This window comes from Sinocyclocheilus rhinocerous, unplaced genomic scaffold, assembly GCF_001515625.1.
Source record: "Sinocyclocheilus rhinocerous isolate Xijiao unplaced genomic scaffold, SAMN03320098_v1.1 scaffold1199, whole genome shotgun sequence".
Lineage (NCBI taxonomy): Eukaryota > Metazoa > Chordata > Actinopteri > Cypriniformes > Cyprinidae > Sinocyclocheilus > Sinocyclocheilus rhinocerous.
Genome location: NW_015650328.1, coordinates 121,930 through 144,243, shown reverse-complemented (window position 1 = coordinate 144,243; position 22,314 = coordinate 121,930). Strand labels below are relative to the sequence as shown.

General features: G+C 36.8%; 1 protein-coding gene across 1 annotated transcript in view; it reads right to left on the bottom strand.

Moving 5' to 3' along the window:
* Window positions 1-2,594: 2,594 nt before the first annotated feature.
* LOC107711722 (kelch-like protein 32) overlaps window positions 2,595-22,314 on the bottom strand; it is a 24,560-nt gene continuing 4,840 nt past the window's right edge. Inside the window, exons 4-12 of the mRNA XM_016516755.1 lie at window positions 20,227-20,407; window positions 16,885-16,992; window positions 14,373-14,471; window positions 13,259-13,478; window positions 11,442-11,446; window positions 11,158-11,322; window positions 5,896-6,088; window positions 3,644-3,738; window positions 2,595-3,560 (exon numbers count right to left, since the gene is read on the bottom strand). Coding sequence (XP_016372241.1) covers window positions 3,399-3,560; window positions 3,644-3,738; window positions 5,896-6,088; window positions 11,158-11,322; window positions 11,442-11,446; window positions 13,259-13,478; window positions 14,373-14,471; window positions 16,885-16,992; window positions 20,227-20,407 — 1,228 coding nt within the window. The 3' untranslated portion in view covers window positions 2,595-3,398. The remainder of the gene's footprint in view (window positions 3,561-3,643; window positions 3,739-5,895; window positions 6,089-11,157; window positions 11,323-11,441; window positions 11,447-13,258; window positions 13,479-14,372; window positions 14,472-16,884; window positions 16,993-20,226; window positions 20,408-22,314) is intronic.

The following is a 22,314-nucleotide window of genomic DNA, read 5'->3' as shown; positions in this document are numbered from 1 at the left end:
CCACAGTTCTGTCTCTCCAACTCAATGTATTTCAATTGCCCGCTATGAACTTCCTGGAACTATTTGAGGTCTACGTGAATCACGTAACGATCGAGCGTTTTGGACTTCCGTTGACGCAACTCTCTCTTTCTATGGCTCTGGGCCAAACGAGACGGACCCTCTGTAAGCAGCGTTCTGCCTTTTATAGTGACAGATCCCTTCGTTAATCGAGGGTGTATGACATCATTGGCAGGCGACACAATGACACTATGGACTAGTTAAAATTGCTTATTTCTCTGGATTTAAACATTCTTCGAAACATTTGGGATAATGTGAATACACAAGTCAGCAAAATATATAACACTATTCTAGTGGTTTTTTGATATTTTAATTTTAAAAAATCTTACATATTGTGCCTTTAAATGACTCACATTTTAAACACAATTGTCTTTTTGCTCTGTTTCGCCAATGAAAATAGCTCAAAACAAATCCATAGCAGAAGGCATCTTCGGGCAAACACAGTGGTATCCCAGCAAACACAGAACCTTCCCCTAACGTTAGTTTTTGGTTCCCGTTTGGTTATTTTTTTGGGAACCATATACTAACGTTAGGGGAACATTCTTTTTAGGTTATTTTTTTGCAACCATAAAAAAACGTTCCCAGAACGTTGCAGGGTGGTTATTTTAAATAATCTAAAAATAACTTATACAGAATGTTCCCTTATGGTTATTCTCAGGTTATTTTTATAACCCTGTAAAATTATCTTTCCAATGAAAACGTCGCAGGATGGTTGATGGTGCTCAGATTATTACTTAAACAATAGATAAAAACAAGATGTGGTTTTTATAATACTGATGCCGCTACTATACTGGGTCACGAGTGTGCTGGATGATTTCTGACAGCGGGGTGATCAAAGAGGTTAGGGGAACGTTATAATAGCCTAATGTTATGGGAACGTTAGATTAACGTTAGGAGAATGTTAGAATAACGTTCTGGGAACCAAAAACTACCGTTAGGGGAACGTTATAATAACGTTACGGGAACGTTAGATTAACGTTCTGGGAACCAAAAATTGTTAGCTGGGATTTAGTTTGTGAACAAATCCGTGTTTGAACAAATTGGTTGAGAAAATGATTAAATGATCCAGTCGGTCACTTGGAGGTTCCTGAATGAAATGAAGCAGTCCTTTTGAACGAATTAAATGATTCATGACTCACAGTAGTGACTTGACGACACCTACTGGCGGTTTTCATATTTAAAACACAGAGATAGCTCAAAAGATAGCGATTAATCGGAAAATCGATATTTTTACCCATCACATCTGGAAAGAGGCTACCTACAATAAATTGTCATATGGTCTACTGCTATCAAGCAACACTTTTATGACAACTGCACAGACTAGCAATCAAAATCAGTCATGAAACAACAAATATGACACCTATGGCTCCCTCAATTACCTCCACACCAAACCTTTCCTTTAACTATTCATACTGTTTGCAATCTCCATGCAATTCTGGGCACAAATTGCCTAGAGCCTCTCATCACTCTCTACCTCCTACCCTTCTTTTTCCCCCTCTCCTCCATCCCAATCATTCCTTCCATTTCCATCTCAGCTCCCGGTCTTCTCTTGCAGCCGTGCCGCTCGCACCTCGCCCCGTGTGGCACAGGCATCGATCACACTTCATTAGAGCAGAGCCATCAAATGAGCCGCGCTGTCTCTCACCTCAGTCGCCGCGTAGATCCGTCACGTCGATCTTTCATTCGCTGAGCTAATCAGAGTAACTGTTTTATACGGTTTAACAGTGATGAGGTACGTTACCACCCCTAATAGAGTAATTGTTATAATATGGTGACATATTAGCTTAGATCCTAAATTCAGTGAGCTGCCTTGCTCTTCATGGCCTATAAAACCAGCTTTTTTCGTTACTTGTTAATATTGAACAAAATTAGTAGGACCTACATTTGATCTCCCTTGCCACATTTTATCAAGTTTCTCACTGAGTCTGTGAGATTGTTTTACCTGCTTACTGGTTCCCACATTCATGGAGAAAAAATGAAAATATCCGGTCTGGAATGTCATGAAAATTGTTAAAATTCTAGTCTATAAAATAGAAAAGCCATAATTTTGAAAATTTGACAAAAAAGGGAAATAATTTAGATTATAAAGCAGATTGAAAAATATTATAGTCATATAGAATATATGTAATACATGTATACAATATATTATAATATATGTATACTATATATATATATATATTATTTTTTTTTAAACTATGTAGAAATATATGTAGTATTGCTTGTGTAGAGTGAAACTTGCCCATAACTCAATAAATTGGTCAAATTGGTACACAAATCCTTCTGAATGACTCATTCTATCAGTCTGAAACAAAATCATTTCAAACATCCTTACCCAGTAATCACATATGACTGGAAAACTTTCAAAAATTCACTGGTAGATTGAAAACCCTGAAAAAATAGGTTTGGGAATAAAGCTGCTGCTCGTCTTTTGTTTGTATCCAGTGAATCAATGATTCAAGAACTCACAAATGTCAATCATTATTGTACAACTGCATAAATGTTGTATTTATTAGAGACATTATGTAAAAAAGTGTGCTCTTACATGTTTTCTTATGGAATGGGTTTCTGGTGGTAGGATGGAGAACAGTCAAGATGCCGCCATTGACGCAGATTGTTAAGATGCTGTGTGTGCATTTATCATCAGCTGTGGTCATACACGTTCAGTAAACAATTGTACGGTCTTCATCCTGAGTTTTGATAAAAAGTACTGTTTGTCACAGGCTGAGAAATGACATGGAATGAAAAGGAACTTCAACTGATGTGTGGATAAAAGCGGCAGAACATTAAAGTCAGAATGGAGAGTGGATGGAGTCCTAAGAATCTATGAAAACAGGTGCTTAACACTTCAGCCCTGTCCCAAATGCTGCTCTTGTGTATTTCCTTTGATTTAATTCTGCATGGATTGCTGAGTAAAAGTTCACTGTGAGGTATGAACACCCTTTTTATGTTAAAATGATAAATGGGACAACCTGCAATCCTGTGGACTTGACGGACTGCAGGCTCATATCAAGTGCACCATTTGGGACTGGGCCATAAAGTGGCTCTTAATCATTCTGACAGATTTACACATTGCTTGTTAAACTGTACTAGCACGATGCAGCACCACAGCACAGCCAGTTCAGAAATGCATGAACGTCAGTGAAGTTTGACAATAAAAAAACTCAACTTCTTTTCGAAGGTTTCCACATCCATCAGAACACTGGCTCTATGAGATCAACGTATGATCAAAGATGATTTCATCCACCAGTCACAATATGTGGAAGTACAATAGGCTCTTGCATGATTTCATTGGTTCATAGTGTGTTTGGGGGAATGTCCTCAATGAGTTAAGAGCGGAGAGGTTAGAGAGCTCCTATCCTGTGATGTGGCACTTGTAGGGTCTGCAGGTTGGGGCAGGTGAAGTATGGCGCAGGCAAGAAACACGTCGCCACTCCATTCGAAGCGAATGGGAGCGTCGGCCCATAAAAAACCTCCTCTTTCCCCTTGGTGCTCACATCTAGCACCTGCCAAACAGACAAATGATGGCATCTCAACACTAATTATCCAACATGTCATTCAAACATATGCACCACTCAAGTCAACTCACCTGAATGCAGGCAAGTGGTTCATTTGTCCAAATCGAATATCCACCAACCACATAGATTCTGTCATCATGGACGGACACTCCTGCCTCATTTTGGCCTATGAGGATAATGTAAAGAATATTACCATGGTCTATTAACCCTTTCAGGAACAGTGGAGAAGTGAAAAGCCACTTTGTCTTTCATTTTGCCTGAAAAGTATGAATCTTTGCAGTGTTTTTTGGATGACTGTAATTTGTCTCCAATGTCTGTGCTTCTAAAAACTTCTTGCACACATTCCTATTAAATGTCAGTAGTTATTGAAGAATAAAAGTTTAAAGGGTTAGTTGACCCAAAAATGAAAATTCTGTCATTAATTACTCACCCTCATGTCATTTCTAAACCCAAACTTTATTCAACAATTCGTCTCCTCTGCATCTGATCAAATCACAACAACGTAGGAAACAGATCCGGCGTGACGCAGCTGACACAGAACAGCATACGCTGTTTACGTCCAGCGGATATTCTCCAAAATGGCGCTATAGGGTGATGCTGCGGAGATGAATTGTTGAATAAAGTCATTATTTATTTTTCTTTTGCGCACAAAAAGTATTCTCGTAGTTTCGTATAATTGCGGATGAACCACTGATGTCACATGGATTATTTTACAGATCTCCTTGCTAAGTTTCTGGACTTGGGAACATTTCAGTTGCGTTGCTGTCTATGGGTGGGTCAGACAGCTCTCAGATTCCATCAAAAATATCTTAATTTGTGTTCCGAAGATGAACGAAGGTCTTACGGGTTTGAAACGACATGAGGGTGAGTAATTAATGACCAAATTTAAATTTTGGGGTGAACTATCCCTTTAAAAGGTAACATGCTGCACAATGAAAATGTATAAAAATATAAATTGCACAATTAGGGATCTACATGGTATACAATGTGCTACCATTAAAGGAATAGTTCACCCAAAAATGAAAATTTGTTGAACATGTACTCACCCTCAGGCCATCCAAGATGTGGATGAGTTTGTAGAGATTCTGACAGCAGATTTAGAGAAATTTAGCATTACATCACTTGCTCACAGATAGAAGAACCTATGCAGTGAATGGGTGCCGTCAGAATGAGAGTCCAAACAGCTGATAAAAGCATCACAATAATCCTCAAATAATTCACATGACTCCAGTCCATCAATTAATGTCTTGTAAAGCGAAAAATTCATGTTTGTAAGAAACAAATCCATCATTAAGGCATTTCTAACTTTAAACTGTCGCTTCTGGCCAAAATTCATAATAATGCTTTCTCCAGTGAAAGTCCATCCCCTGTTGTCCTCTCACATCAAAATCCCCTGACATATTTACTTTGTTTTTCAAATGTTTAGAACATTTTCACTTGTAAGCAATGCTTGATGACTGGAGAAAGAAATATAATAGATTAAGGACTAGCATTTTAGCCTGAAGCAACAGTTTGAAGATAAAAACGCCTTTCGCTTCACAAGACATTAATTGACAGACTAGAGTCGTGTCAATTACTTGCAGATTATTGTGATGATCAGCTGTTTTCAGTCTCATTCTGACAGCACCCATTCAATGCAGAGGATCCACTGATGAGCAAGTGATGTAATGCTAAATTTCTCCAAATCTGTTCCAACAAAGAAACAAACATCACCTACATCCTGGATTTGATTTCAGCAAATTTTCATTTTTGGGTGAACTATTTATTTAAAGTACCATGTAAATACCAGAGTATATAAATCATTCAGTACCATATTATCTATCTGAAACCATCACTGTACCATGGTACCACTTTAGTACTTCTGTTCAGTAGCAGGAATACAATATAGTGGTTCAAAACAAATACAGAATATATAGAATTGCTACCTTTTAAAGAGAAAGTGAACAGTGTTCTGCAAGAATAGTTGAATAATCATATCTATTACTTGGTTGAAGTTTGTGTGTGTGTGTGTGTGTGTACCTACTTAACCATATTTTGGGGACAAATTTGTACCCAAAAGTGAGCTAAACCTGACAAAATCTCCAAAAACCTCCCTTTGGGGACATCCTCATTTGTAAAACTAGTATAAAAATAAAGTAAACAAAGTATTTTTTAAATTGTAAAAATGCAGAAAGTTTTCTGTGAGGGGTAGGTTTAGGTGTAGGGTGATAGAATATACAGTTTGTACAGTATAAAAACCATTACGCCTATGGAATGTCCCCATTTAGATAGCTAAGTAAACGTGTGTGTGTGTGTGAGTGTCTGTGTGTGAGTGTTTAGTGACCTGTGAGAAGACTGAAGGTGCAGCGTGTCCACTGGTCCATGTCTATGTCATAAGAGTCAATGTGTCTAACCAGGATGCGGTCATTGTTGTAGTCCAGATCGTTCCCCCCCAGCACATACAGCTGCCTTTTTACTGCCGCCATCACATGGTACACCCTCCTCTGCAACATGGGACTGCGCGCTAACCACTGATTCTACGACAGAGAGGGATTCACAAAAGAAAGAAAAGCATATATTTTAATTATTTTAAAAAATTCAAGCTATACAATTAATTAACCAGAATTTATTATATATATATATATATATATTCAAAACTTTGTCAGAGCAAACATTTATTTCTTTAGCATATTCCAGTGCATGGGTGTGTGCATTTATTTGTGACAGGTGTGTGTATACGCAGAGATTGCACAAGCAGTGGTGAGTGAGAGTGTGAATATACATGTGTGTGTTTGGCGACCATCTGTTGAGGGTAGTGTGGGTAGGGGGTTGCTGTTCCTGGCAGGTGAATGCAAAGCCACTTTGAATACCAATGAGCCTCTGCCTCCTGTTCTTTCCTCCCCTCTTCTTTCTTTATATCTCTCTCTTTGAAAAATACACAGTTGCACTGACCACAGAAGTTCTACAATACTTATTCTTGTTCAATACTTATATTTATTCTTGTCTTATTTTTTTGTTTGTTTGTTTGTTTGTTTGTTTTTGAGCATTTGCCCAATGTGAATTAATATTTCATTTCTATTCAACGTTAAAAGCAGTTTGTATGTTAAAGGCATATGCAAAACCCTTGACCTTAATCAGGGTAGATGCCATATTTAATTTTTCGCAAACAAATGCAGTCCTTTTAAGGATCATAATGTTTTTACTTTGTTGTCAATCATTTAGCTGACATAACACTAAAAATATGTCTTTCCAAAATTTCTGGTAACACAAAACTATAATGTATAATTAATTATATTATACCAGCAACCATTAGAGTAATATTTTTGAATATTTATAGTAGCACATTAAAATAAGTCGCATTATAATCTTCAGAAACTACAATAATGCAGTAACAAGCATATTTTGTGTATCTTATATTTTGTGTAAGCATATATTAGGGTTGGGAATCGAAAATCTATTCCAATTCCAGAATGGGATCTTATTCCTAAATGAAAATGATTCAGCCGTTTAAACCTTTGACGTGTGCGATCACAATGGTGTGATCATCTCTGTTCATCCCTGTGTGATTTTAACATTCAAATCTGCGTCCGCGCTGCAGCTGTCCTAAAGAGAGCAGCTGTCATGTATACAGTGGGTACGGAAAGTATTCAGACCCCCTTAAATTTTTCCCTCTTTGTTATATTGCAGCCATTTGCTAAAATCATTTAAGTTAATTTTTTTTCCTCATTAATGTACACACAGCACCCCATATTGACAGGACGACTGGTTGCAATCGAGGGAAAGATGAATGCGGCCAAGTACAGGGATATCCTGGACGAAAACCTTCTCCAGAGTGCTCAGGACCTCAGACTGGAACTAAGGTTTACCTTCCAACAAGACAATGACCCTAAGCACACAGCTAAAATAACGAAGGAGTGGCTTCACAACAACTCTGTGACTGTTCTTGGATGGCCCAGCCAGAGCCCTGACTTAAACTCAATTGAGCATCTCTGGAGAGACCTAAAAATGGCTGTCCACCAACGTTTACCATCCCACCTGACAGAACTGGAGAGGATCTGCAAGGAGGAATGGCGGAGGATCCCCAAATCCAGGTGTGAATAACTTGTTGCATCTTTCCCAAAAAGACTCATGGCTGTATTAGATCAAAAGGGTGCTTCTACTAAATACTGAGCATTTTTCAGTTTTTCTTTTTTAATAAATTTGCAAAAATGTCAACAATTCTGTGTTTTTCTGTCAATATGGGGTGCTGTGTGTACATTAATGAGGAAAAAAAAATTAACTTAAATGATTTTAGCAAATGGCTGCAATATAACAAAGAGTGAAAAATTTAAGGGGGTCTGAATACTTTCCGTACCCACTGTATGTATGAAAAAGCTTCACAAACTGTCTTTTCAACCACGCAGTATCATTATTTCTGTGTAACAAACATTAAAATAATCACAGAAGTACTGAGCTAAAAATTTGAAAAGTTCTGATGTACAGAAAACATTCTGTAGCGATTAAAATTAAAATAAAAATGAATAATAAAATCACCTTTTGAAAGTAATTTGACGCTTCAAATAAAGATTTAGCGATTACGTTGTTATGTCAGTGGGCATAGAAAAGGGGCTGTTAAAATATATTTGTCTTCGAATCATTCATTCAAGAGATTCATTAAAAAACACAGATTCATCCAGTAATGAAATAAGTAAATCCTGAGTGAGTCATTGAATCATTCATTCATAAATTACGTTGATTTTGTTGTGATTTTCTTCAGAATCGTAAGAGAACCACAACCTCCAATAAAAAAAGTCTAAATTTATCCAGAATTGTGCACCTCTATTTTGCACACAAACAGCTCTTAATCAAGTCCAGTTTTTACGTAGCCTGTTGATTTTTGTTCATGGTATTCAGCTGCAACTAAATGTATTGCAAATAGAGACAGAATAAATATGTTTGATATCTAAATGTTTGACTGCATTTTTTTAACCACATTGGAGTCGAAACTGGGAATCCATAAGAATCGGAATCGGAACTGATAAAATTCAAACAACACCCAACCCTAGCATATACTGTATGTGTTTTCAAGAAAGAAGTCACTTACACTCACCAATGCTATATTTATTTGGCCAAAAATACAGTAAAAAGGGAAATATTGTGCAATATTATTACAATTTAAAGTAGCTGTTTTCTATGTTCATATATTTTAAAATGTAATTTATTCCTGTGATGGCAAAGCTTAATTTTCAGCAGTCATTACTCTAGTCTTTCAGTGTCACATGATCCTTCAGAAATCATTCTAATATGCTGATTTGGTGCTGGAGAAACATTTCTTCTTATTATCAGTGTTTCTTCTTATTATCAGTGAAAACAATCATACTGCTTAATATTTATGTGGAAACGGTGATACATTTCTTTCAGGATTCTATGATGAATAGAAAGTTCAAAAGAACAGCATTTAAGCAATAGAATTCTTTTGCAATACTAGTGCCTTTACTGTCACTTATTCATTTGATCAATACGGCTTATAAGCAATAAATTGCTGACATAAAATTCTATACAATACTGTCTAAACAAATTAGAGATAAAAATTATTTTAAATGCTATTTGTGAATTTAGGCATCAAAACATTATAATGTGCAGTAAGAAAAACAGATATTCATGTATTATTATGGATAATAGACTATTTAATTCTTAATGTTTTTAAACATTGATTAACTTGAAGTGAGCAATTGAAGTGATAATTGAATGCACAATTAAAGATCTAATATCGGCCAATATATATTGAGTATGGTAAAGTATAAGATTGACACAATGGTATACAATTCTGATAAATTAAAAAGTCTGTAATCTCGACGATAACCGTTGGTACCTTAATAGTGTGCATTCCTAAATAAATACACAGTTAAATTTAAGTGTGCAGAGGTTTCAGCAAAACCGTCCATTCCTGTTCGGCGTCATTAATCATGTAACGCTCTATTGAGGTTCTGTTTCGCTTTCTTCCTTTCTCTGAATTTTAGTTGTTTTTTTCAACCCTCCTTCTTCCTTTTCACAGCCAACAGAAGAGAAGAAGAAAGCGAGGAAGAAGAAAGAGAATGAGTGAGAGTGGAAAATGAGAGAGGGAGGGAGAGAGAGAGAGAGAGAGTGAGGTGTGAGCGAGGCAGCGTCTGTTGACTGTGAAGGTCACACTGGATCAGAGAACTTCCTCGGGGCAGAAAATAAATGAACTCCCCCACCCACTCCCGCACGGAGAAAGACAGACAGAGAGTGAGTGCGAGAGAAGAAAAAAGAACAAAAAAAATAAATAACAAAGAGGAAGAAAATGTGATTTCCAGAGTGTGAGACACAGAGAACTCTGCATGACGATGATTGACAGCCAAACTATATCGAGGGTAGTATTGGTGGGTGCACGTTCGGACCAGCGGACGGCAGCACCAGCCCCTGTGCCCATCACGCTTCCGTCTGATGCCCAAATTAACCTTCTCTGCAAAGTGAAGGAGGCCCAAAGCAGCCTAATCAGGGCCTGATTATGGTAGCAGCGACTGGTTAAAGGGTCAGGGTAATTGTGCCATCAGAGGCCTGATTGTTTTCAATCAGTAGGGCGGCCGGAGTGACAGCTGGGGGATTGAGGCGCTGATGGTGCCGCGGTGGGCCTAATCAGAGAGAGGCTGGGTGGGGGGTGTGGTGGGGATGCCTGATTGGTGCAAATGAATAGTCACACCACAGCCCCCCCCCCAGACTACAGCCTCCGCCCGTGTGTACATACACACAGACACATTGTCTGCACACATTTTTTTCTCATTCTTACACCATAAATTAAACAGGTGGAGTTTGTGTTTGTGTTTGTCAATATGACCTTAAAGGGATAGTTCACCCAAAAATGAAAATTAGCCCATTATTTACTCACCCTCAAGCCATCCTAGGCGTATATGACTTCCTTCCTTCAGATGATTCCAACCGGAGTTATATTAAAAATTGTCTTTGATCTTCCAAGCTGTTTAATGGCAGTCAGTGGGTGTTGCAGTTCATCAGTCCAAAAAAAGTGAAATAAAGCGCATCCATCCATAATAAAAAGTGCCTCACACGGCTCCGGGGGGTGAACAAAGGCCTCCTGTAGCGAATCGATGCGTTTTTGTAAGAAAAATATCCATATTCAAAACGTAATAATCACTTTAATCTAGCTTGCGCCAACAGTTGTACACGGAAGCAGCTCCGGGAGGATGACGTAAGATGTCGGCGTTGCGCATGCGCCGGTGAGTCTCGTGAAAACCAACGTTTGTTAACAGGAGCAAAGGAAGCAAAGTTTCCTTACTTTAGCAAAGGAAAACCAGTCTCCTCTTGGCTTATATCAAAATCCTCCGACATTCTTCTTTACAAATCTTCGTTATGTACTTCCAATTCGTGACCGTCGTTTTGTTTTGATCTCTCCGCTGCACTTCCACGTTCGTCACTTCTGAGTGGCGCATGCACAACGCCGATGTCCTACATCATCCGCCTGGAGCTGCTTCCGTTTACAACAGTGAGCGCAAACTAGATTAAATAGATTTTTACATTTTAAATATGGTTATTTTTCTTACAAAAACGCATCGATTCCACTAAGGGAGGTTAGGCGGTCGCTTTTTAGCACTTCCCTGAGGAGCCGATAAGGTAGAAGCAGCACTTCCTCTTGTCTGTTCCTCTGCAGCTCAGAGAGGTGATCCACCAGAAAGCCCACCACTGCTTCCTCTAGGGCCGGTAAGTGGAAGAGGTCTGCCAGCCTGTATAGGTCCAGGTAGTTAAAACTGTTCAGCTCCTACAGGCACAGATATAAATACAGACAGATCCACAGTCAGAGGGGGTCAGAGGTTTTATTCATGCTTAACTCTATGAACACAAACTAGTTGAGCATTACAGTCTAAAATAAAATCTTACATGCCCTGATTCAAGCACACAAACATAAAAATAAGATATCACCACAAATGCACACATACAGTTGTAATACAGTATATATTACAGTTATAATAAATGATTATTAGAAGCTCAACAGAGCTGAATCTCATCAAAGTCCACAATATCCAAAAATGTAGCCTGGAAAATTATAAGTAAAAGAAAGAACAACAGAGAGATAAATCCTATCAGGATGTTCCACAGACACATGATGACGAAAAGTGCTTGACACAGAGACTGACTGCCATCTACTGGTTAAAATTATTAACAAGCACATTTTAAATGCAGTGGTGAGCCATGAAAAGGCTGCAGATCTTTTTCACATTTTCTGGGCTAATTTATGGGGAAAGCCTATGGAATTCTGCAGAATCAGCTCAAAATCATTAAGGAATACTGACTAAGATTTTTCACACAAAAGCTTCAGGAGAATATAACATCATATATTCTTATGATATATACTCTAATGATAATTCTATTGTTATTTGTGTCATTTTGAAGCTTGAAAGCTCCAAATAAACACATTCATTGTAATCAAATGGAAAAGAGCATGAGGGTGATGACATGAGAGTGAATGAATGATGACAGATTTTTTCAGAGCTATTCCTTTAATAAATGAACAGGAAGCAGGAATACAGTAGCTCTTTTATAGAAACAAAATCTAACACAAACACAATGATGGTGTAAAAGAAAGATCTGATTACACAGTGAAATTATATGTAGTACCTGCTGACATGGGCAGAAATTACTCATAAACACACCTGTATGAGATAGTGGGAACAGAGGCTGAGCAGTTCCAGCAGCTGAAGGTGGCTTCCAGCAGACAGGACATCTTGTATCACTCCTGGCTCCAGCATGATCTACAGACAAAGGACCGAAGTAAGACTATCCTAAAAAAACACAATCTTGCGCACTTTTTATCATGGATGGATGCGCTTTATTTCACTTCTTTTGGAATGATGAACTGCAACACCCGCTGACTACAATTAAACAGCTTAGAAGATCAAAGACCATTTTTAATATAACTCCGACTGGAGTTCTACTGAAGAAGAAAGTCATATACACCTAGGATGCCTTGAGGGTGAGTAATTCATGGGCTAATTTTTATTTTTGGGTGAACTAACCCTTTAAGCATTCAGATTGACTAAACGACGCTATGTGTTTGGCAGCCATTATAGAGAATGTCACAGGGTCCAAAAGTCTGAGACGTTCTTTTCTGATTCAATACAAAATTGTTCATTATTAAATTATACATTATTATATAGTATGAAATTATAATATATTACAAATTATAGTGAAAACTTGATCTAAAAATTGTACTTTAATGGACCCTTTTCAAATTTCCAGGGTTCTCAGAAGTGAAAGTTGTCATAGTTGGGTAAACTTCTACAGCGGTGAACGGAAACTACAACAAATATAATTTTATATAACTAGTGTTCTGTAATTTAAAGCCAAGGTAATATAACATAAAGATTTAAAAATTATCATATAAAAAAATAGATTTACGATGTTAATGACTGTGGAAACGCATCATAACTGTCTGTGAAAAGGGTCCATTACAAAATGGATTGTCCTTGTTTTGGTTTAATGACAGCAGCACTGAGAGCTCCACGAGTTTGTCTAAAACCTAATGATCACATTGTTTAGCATTGTTAAAGATGTTCCAAAGAGTATCCTGAGCTTCAGTGGATGAACATCCGACTGTCAGTACAAAGAGGTTCACATTAGTGAACTACACATGATGTAGAAACTTAAATATTTCATAACTGTTTTGAAGAGTTAAAGTCTGTGAATTTGCGGCCCACACACCTGGCATATCTCCTCTTCACTAAGGGAGGTTAGGCGGTCGCTTTTTAGCACTTCCCTGAGGAGCCGATAAGGTAGAAGCAGCACTTCCTCTTGTCTGTTCCTCTGCAGCTCAGAGAGGTGATCCACCAGAAAGCCCACCACTGCTTCCTCTAGGGCCGGTAAGTGGAAGAGGTCTGCCAGCCTGTATAGGTCCAGGTAGTTAAAACTGTTCAGCTCCTTCAGGCACAGATATAAATACAGACAGATTCACAGTCAGAAGGGGTGTTTTATTCATGCTAAAGTCTATGAACAAACTAGTTGACCATTACAGTCTAAAATGAAATCTTACATGCCCTGACTCGAGCACACAAATGCAAACAATAAGATATCACCATGAATGCACACATACAGTTGTTAAATATTGTAATACAGTAAATAATACAGTTAAAATAAATGATTGATGGAAGCTTAAGAGAGCTGAATTTCATCAAAGTCCACAATATCCATAACCGTAGCCTTGAAAATTCTAAGTAAAAGAAAACAATGGAGAGAGAAATCCAGTCAGGATGTTCCACAGACTCATGATTAGGAAAAATGCTTCACACAGAGACTGACTGCCATCTACTGGTTAAAATTATTAACAAGCACATTTTAAATGCAGTGGTGAGCCATGAAAAGGCTGCAGATCTTTTTCACATTTTCTGGGCTAATTTATGGGGAAAGCCTATGGAATTCTGCAGAATCAGCTCAAAATCATTAAGGAATACTGACTAAGATTTTTCACACAAAAGCTTCAGGAGAATATAACATCATATATTCTTATGATATATACTCTAATGATAATTCTATTGTTATTTGTGTCATTTTGAAGCTTGAAAGCTCCAAATAAACACATTCATTGTAATCAAATGGAAAAGAGCATGAGGGTGATGACATGAGAGTGAATGAATGATGACAGATTTTTTCAGAGCTATTCCTTTAATAAATGAACAGGAAGCAGGAATACAGTAGCTCTTTTATAGAAACAAAATCTAACACAAACACAATGATGGTGTAAAAGAAAGATCTGATTACACAGTGAAATTATATGTAGTACCTGCTGACATGGGCAGAAATTACTCATAAACACACCTGTATGAGATAGTGGGAACAGAGGCTGAGCAGTTCCAGCAGCTGAAGGTGGCTTCCAGCAGACAGGACATCTTGTATCACTCCTGGCTCCAGCATGATCTACAGACAAAGGACCGAAGTAAGACTATCCTAAAAAAACACAATCTTGCAATCAGGGGTCTTCTGCCTTTTTCAGGCCAATGACCCCTTGATGAAGAGAAAGTGACCCTGTGTTAAATATTTTCTAAAAGTAGGCTAAGTGTTGCATTTTAAGCCAGCTCTATAATAATGTGTATAGCAGACTACTATATTAAATATATTAAATACTTCATGATCATTAGATTGCAAAGCCATTAAAATAACTATTATTAATGTACAGAGTGCATTATATGATCATACAAATGCAGTTTAATTTTAATAAAGATGAAATAGGCAAAAACATTGAAAAGAAAATAATTCTTCTCATTGAGGCTTAAGAGCTAAATCAAAATAAGCCACAAAATATGTTACATTCTCTGCACCACAGATGGTTAGCTCAAATCATGCAAAAGAAAAAAAAATTCAGGCTGGAGCAACTAAAGCACACATGCATCCAGGAGCAAAAAAGCAGACTACTAGTTATTTTAACTGAGAGGATAGTGAGCACTTCAATTTATCCAATTCAGTTACACTTCCATTCAAATGTTTGTGGCTGGTAAGATTTTTTAAAATGTTATTGAAATAAGTTTCTTATGCTCCACAAGGGTACATTTATTTGATCAAAAATTCAGTAAAAACAGTTCAACTGAGAAATACTATAACAATTTAAAGTAAGTTTTCAACTTGAATATATTTAAAAATGTATTTCAATTTAAAATTATTTAAAATTATTTCAATATAAAAGTATATTTTGATACATTTGATACATAAGTGTGGATAGTGTGCAGGATTTATTTTTTGTTTTTATAAATAGAACATTCAAAAGAACACCATTTATTTGAAATAGAAATAACATTTTAAAAGTCTTTACTGTCACTTCTGATCCACTACTGATCAATAGCCCCTTTCACACATACAGACTTTACTGGTAAATTACCAGTAAATTACTGTTAAGAGCTCATGTGTGAACAGGACCTTTTCAAAAATACAGTTAAATTTGTTCCGGCAATTTACCGGTATGAGAAGCTGTAACATTACCAGTATATTACCGGTAATATGCTCTGTGTGAACGCAGCACAAGATTACTGGTATGAGCATGTACGAGTTCAGAACGAGCTGACATAAGACGTCTACTTTAGGCCAATCCAGAGCCGTTGAAATACAAAATGTAATGGCTCTGGGCCAATCTAGGGATGGGCAATACAACTTATTTTGCTTTCGATACGATACCAATACTTTCAAAGGCCAGTATCGTCGATATCGATACCCATAAACTGAACTTTTAAATTATTACATTTATTAAATTATTTAATTATTAAGACTAAAATAGGTAATTATACCCATTTAACATTATATTTGACAAGCATTTTAACATTTAAAACGCCTTAATTACAACTTATTAGATAATAATTTTGTTTATACATGGTTAAAATATGTTTACTGTAGTGGTAACCAAATCTACAAATACTATTGAACTACAGTCACTGTATAGTAAAACCATGGTTCATTATCATAAGAGACTGCCAATTGCACCCATACAATGCAACCTCTTTATTCTGACAGTGTATTATTTATATTACCATTAGTTACAGAATAGAACATGATCAATATGAACTTCTAACGTTCAATTTAAATAAATGTAATTGCACAAACTATAGGTTACAATTTCAATTTGTTTATTGTGAAATAACTCAAAAATTGTATGTTTTTCTGTCCTCTGATAAGAATTGTTCTGAACTGATACTTTTGGGAAAAGCAGCCCAGTTTGAATGCAGTGTCAGCAGTGAGCGAACACTCTCTCTGATTGTTTAGTTCTGTGTTCAGAATGAGCAGGAAAATAGTTCTGTCCTACACAAATTTTTGCTAACATATGTTATTCGTTCAAATCAGTGCATATTGTACGCATTAAATTTCTTGGTAAATGAACAAAATCACTGGTAAAAAAAAAACTTTAGTATTGATATTTTTTATTTGAGTATCGATACTTTCAATACTGATATCAGTATGGATATATCGATACTTCCGTATCGATATGTCCATCCCTAGGCCAATCATAACATTCTGATGCAGATGAGGCATTTACTCCGCACTGTGTAGTTCAGTTTGAAGTAATCTAATACGATATCTCTTGGATAAAATGAGCTCACAGTTTACAAATGTATAGTAACATATATATGACATATATACATATAATAACATTTAACCAGAATTAGATGTTTATAAGCCCATTTGTGAAGCTCTAGAATAAATATGATTATTCACAAGTATTTCACTTATCTGCTCCTATTTGTTATCCTTCCAGAACCTAGAGACCTGTCTTTGCTTGAGGCAGTCAATTTTTGTTTGTTTTGCATGTTCAGGCTCTATGTAGCTGTGTGGGCTATGCTGAATTTACCTGGCCTGTGTAGGCGAAGTCCAGTGCGTTCTTCAGTCCCACGCTAGTCACACCCTGGAGAGTTACCTCATCTGCCTCACTCTCCACCATGCACAGACTGAACATGGCCTGAAGATACACACACACAAACTTATAAGCAGGATGCACCACAGAACTAGAGTAATACAGCATCCTGTAAATAGATTTTAAAATAAAAACGTCAATAAACTCTTCATTCAAGTCTAAAGAGTATCATTCTGAAAATGAAAGTGAGTCCATGGCCATCAATCAGTGCGGTCTTTAGTTTTACACACACAAAATAAAGAGAGCAAGAGGCCAGCACTGTCCCGCTGTGTTCTCTGGCAGGAGTACACTAATCAAAAGCATTGATTGCTGTCACAGAGCGAGTGTAGGATGGTCATTGATCAGAGCCCATGGAGAAGAGGAAGTCAAAGGACATTGGATCATCATTACACCTGCCAAACACCACTGATCAAACCTAATGCTTCTAATGATGAACATCCAGTGTTTGAAAAAAAAGCCTGGTTCTGGATTAAAATTAGTATCGGTGCTTAGTCCTTTAAAAGAATCAATAGACATCTAATGCAGGTCTTGGCTCAGTCTGAAAATAGATGTCAAATGTTTATCATCTTTTCTTTGTCACCTCACCTTCAGAAAGTTTTTCCCCAGTAGTAATATCACATTTGATGTGCCTGGTACAAGTCTGCCGTGTTTTTCTATTATCTATTTTAAGAGCAGCACTTTTTTAATGCCTGACCTCAGCTCACATTCAGACTTTCAAAAGCACTCATTAGAGCTGAGGGTTGTTGGTTTGTTGACGCTACTTAGAGAGCTCCTTACTGAAACACCACTGCCCATAAGCAAGACTTATAGGGTTTTTTGGAAGGGGATTGTGGCATTAAGGATGACCAGTCCTGAGTCACATGTCTGACTGGCTGACTTCTGACCTTGGAAAAGTAGAGCAGCTGGTCAGACAACAGCTTTGTGAGCTAATTAGTTTACAACGCATGCCTTTTGAACCATATGACAATACAGATTTATTCAATGCCTCACATCAGTGTTTCCAGCATTGCTGTACTGTGAATCTTCAGTACCACGCAATCGTATTTCACATGAGCTGTGAATGCAAGTTTTATGTCTATACAGTGCACCACAAAAACAACGGCAAGAACAAAACAGACAAAAACAACATACAGCACTACCAGTGTAGTCTGATTCACAAACAAATTAATCTTATTACTCAAATGACTTTTTTTTTTTTTATGAATAATTCAAAAAGATTAATTACTGGTTTTAATCAGTCTGGTGAATCCCTCACTGAAGTTAATCGGCCAGAGTGGTTACTGAATCATCATCTGAGTCACTGAACTTACTTGTGTCATGTGATTGTTGTTGCTGATGTAATTAATTGTTAAAGATACACTTGTATAGCCTACTTGTGTGTGTGTGTGTGTGTGTGTGTATACTGCATATGGACATACTCTTTTTTTAATTACAAAAAGCTCAAGCAAATGTGTAGATAGATAGATAGATAGATAGATATAGATGGTATTTAACTGTACGAACTCGCTGACACATTTCTAGGATGGTTCTGGGTGCTTTCTTCCATTCATATAAGGTTTGTTTCACCATCTTTTTGTGTTTCAAATAACACATCTCTCCTTAACAAGCCCTAAAACTGTAGGTATAATTCATGCACGAACAATGCAGGACCACTTGTATGCCAAAGTGAAATACTTATGATTTAGGATTAATTTTCTAACACAAATCATTTTGGTATTCACAGTAGAGCATCAGACACATGCTCATGCATGCCTGCCTATTTAAATCTTTTCAACCGTTCCACTTAATAGAAATCAGGAATAATACAAACCTTGCAGGCATACTACATCAAAGGGTAGCTGTCAAACTGAGCCAACAGCTTACTTTGATTTGTGTACACAGTAACTATATTGACTGAAGCTTTGGATGAGTCCATGTTTTACATAAGCCACGACTGCTAACAAAGGCACGTGTCCTCATCAGAAACCAAGGGCTAAAATCAAAAACAGAAGGATAAAATCTTATCATTCCAGCCCAACAGAGGTGGAGAGCTACCCAGGAGACATATAGAGATAAATATACCTGCCCTATTTAATTCTGGTCTTTGAACTGTGAAGATAATCTTTCTCTCAGTTGCAGAGCTGGATGTATTTCATCTTTGTAATCTTCTGAACAAACCAAAATCAAATCTCACTGATACGGTTTCCAGGCCGCTGCCGACTTTTCATTTCCCGTCTTGCCTTCCATGTGAACTGTACATATTTGAATCAGGATTACACTGCTAAAAAGGAAAATCCTGTCATCGTTTACGCACATCACATTGTTCCAAACTCGCATGACTTCTGTGAAGCACAAAAGGAGATGTTTAACAGCATGTTTACACTGCTCTTTTCCAAGTATTGAAAGGGAATGATGCTGTAACAGCTCCCATAATTTCAGTGATTTCAAACCTGGCACAAAACATTTTGGTACATATTTGAATGTATATGTACACATTATTTTTAGTGTATAACAACTTACAGGTACACATTACATTTCTGACTTTTTCTCCTACAAAGCTTTGGATGGTTTCAGAAGATTTGTAATTTTGCACTCGAGTCGAATGACTACTTCTGTGGTATGTTTATGGTGCTTTTTTGTCATTTTTGGAACTCAGCAGCACTTGTCCCCATTCACTTTTATTGTATGGAAAAAGACAGTGTGAACATTCTGCCTATCATCTCCCTTTCTGTTCCAAAAATATGGATATCCATGGAAGTCCTTTTCTGCCACCTAAGAAAAACATAATATTTTGGTTAATCATAATTCCGAAATAAAGTCATAATTATGACATCACAAGTTGGAATTAAGAGATACTAAGTCATAATTATGACATATGCGAGACTTTTAAGTCATTCCTTATCTAATAACTTCAACTTTTCGTCATAATTGTTTTTTGTATGTCACAACTATGACTTTATATCTTATAATCTCTTTTTGTTTCATAATTTATATTGTAATAATTTCTCATCATTTCAACTTTTTATGCTTAGTATGTCATAATTCTGACTTTTGTATATTATTATTATGACTTTTTATGTCATAATTATGATTTGAAAAACACAATTTCTTTCCTATGTGGCAGAAATGGGCTTCCATAGATATGGAATGACATGATGGCAAAAATACATATTTTCGGGAGAACTGTTCTTTTAGTACACACCTGCAGAAGTGTAGCTTTATACAGAGAATAGAAACCTAAAGAAACACTCTCACTGATCATGTTTCATGAGATGGAACCTCCAGAATGTAAAATCTCACCCGGAAGTAATCACTGCAGGCTGCCAGAACTGCCTTGTGAGCATGGAATTTCTGCTCCCCGGCGACCAGGGTGACATCGCAGAGCAGTCCGTCTTTGCGCTGCTGATTAAGGGCAGAGAGGACAGAGTCCTGGTGGGATTTGGACTGACACAGCCTCTGTCCTGTCAGCATGTCCTGAGAGCTGAGACACAAGAACAATGCTGCAAGACAAGCCTATGCTTGGAAATCATGAACATCTCATCATGGAATCCGGTGCCCAGAAACAATGAAGTGTGCATGTGTGCGTATGTGTCTTTCTGCCTGCTGCTGAACACTAGGTCTATCAATACATCTATTCAGTAAGTGAGATGTCATTGATTCTCACTGCTCCCGTGGCCATGAATAGCTCTTTTCAGCTCAACACATTCAGATTTAAATCTCATTCTCTGTCTGTACCCTTGAAAAAAAAAATATTTCACAGAAAAAGAATGCAGAAATACTACAGTAAAACTTATTAACTGATTAACTAACTTACCACATGGTAATATATATTTATGTATGTTTTGTAAACATACATACATACAGCCTCCAGTATGTATGTATGTTTACAAAACACAAACATCTCTGGATGTTCAGTTTTGGTAATGTCTGTGTTTGTGTATTCTATGTTTGTGGGTGAAACAGGTTCAAAAAAAAAAAAAGTTAAATGACAAAAAAAAAATACATTTATATTTTGTTTTTATTTATAACCAGGGGTGCACATAAGTGGTGCACAAGTGTGCATGTGCAACAAAATAAAAAATGTGCTTGGTAAATAAGTTCAGACCGCTCATTTGCATACCAACATGGTTGACAGCTGTTAATGCACGATCACCGTTTTAGATCAGCTAACTGTTATACTAGATTTCCATTCAAACTGAAAGCATAAATCTAGGCTACACACTGCTGGTTTCAGAGCAAAACATTTCATTCAATGACGTGCTTCACTTTGCAGCGTTAAAACTGGCAGTGCACATACTTATTTGCCGGCAACCCAATAGGAATAAAAGCTTGATTTTAGCTTTGAAAATGTTGAAAATGCATATTAAAAAAATTAAAATGTAAATATTAGCATTGTATTTTTTAAGTGTACTATAAAATAATTGTATTTTTATTTAATACTCATTTTTAATTTTTAAATATAACAGTCTCTCTGTGACTGAAAGGCTTATTAATACCTTTGTTTTTTTCTCGCATTGACTACTGCAATGCACTTCTTGTTGGGGTTCCTAAAATCACACTTAACAAATTGCAATGTGTGCAAAACTCAGCTGCTAGGATCCTGACTGATGCTAGGAAAAATGAGCATATTACACCAATTCTCCCGGTCAGGTTCCGAGTTGATTTTAAAATCCTTATGCTCACATATAAGGCACTGCATGGTCTGGCCCCTCAATATCTGTCTGCACTTTTAACTTTATATACACCCAACCGTCATTTACGGTCCTCACAAGCTTGGTTGCGCTCTGTAGGTGACAGGGCTTTCTCTTCCTACGCTCCTAGGCTTTGGAATGCACTCCCTCTACAAATTAGAGATGCACAGAACCTAAGTATTTTTAAATCTTACTTAAAAACTCATTTTTTTTTAGGTTAGCTTTTGATTTTTCGTTTTGATTTTTATATTTTAGTTTGTTTTTAATTGGTTGTCATGTGTGTGTTGTATTTTTACTTGTTTGTTTTATTATGTAAAGCACCTTGAGAAACTGTTTTAAAGGCGCTATATAAAAATAAAGTAGTTGATTTTAAAATCCTTATGCTCACATATAAGGCACTGCATGGTCTGGCCCCTCAATATCTGTCTGCACTTTTAACTTTATATACACCCAACCGTCATTTACGGTCCTCACAAGCTTGGTTGCGCTCTGTAGGTGACAGGGCTTTCTCTTCCTACGCTCCTAGGCTTTGGAATGCACTCCCTCTACAAATTAGAGATGCACAGAACCTAAGTATTTTTAAATCTTACTTAAAAACTCATTTTTTTTTAGGTTAGCTTTTGATTTTTCGTTTTGATTTTTATATTTTAGTTTGTTTTTAATTGGTTGTCATGTGTGTGTTGTATTTTTACTTGTT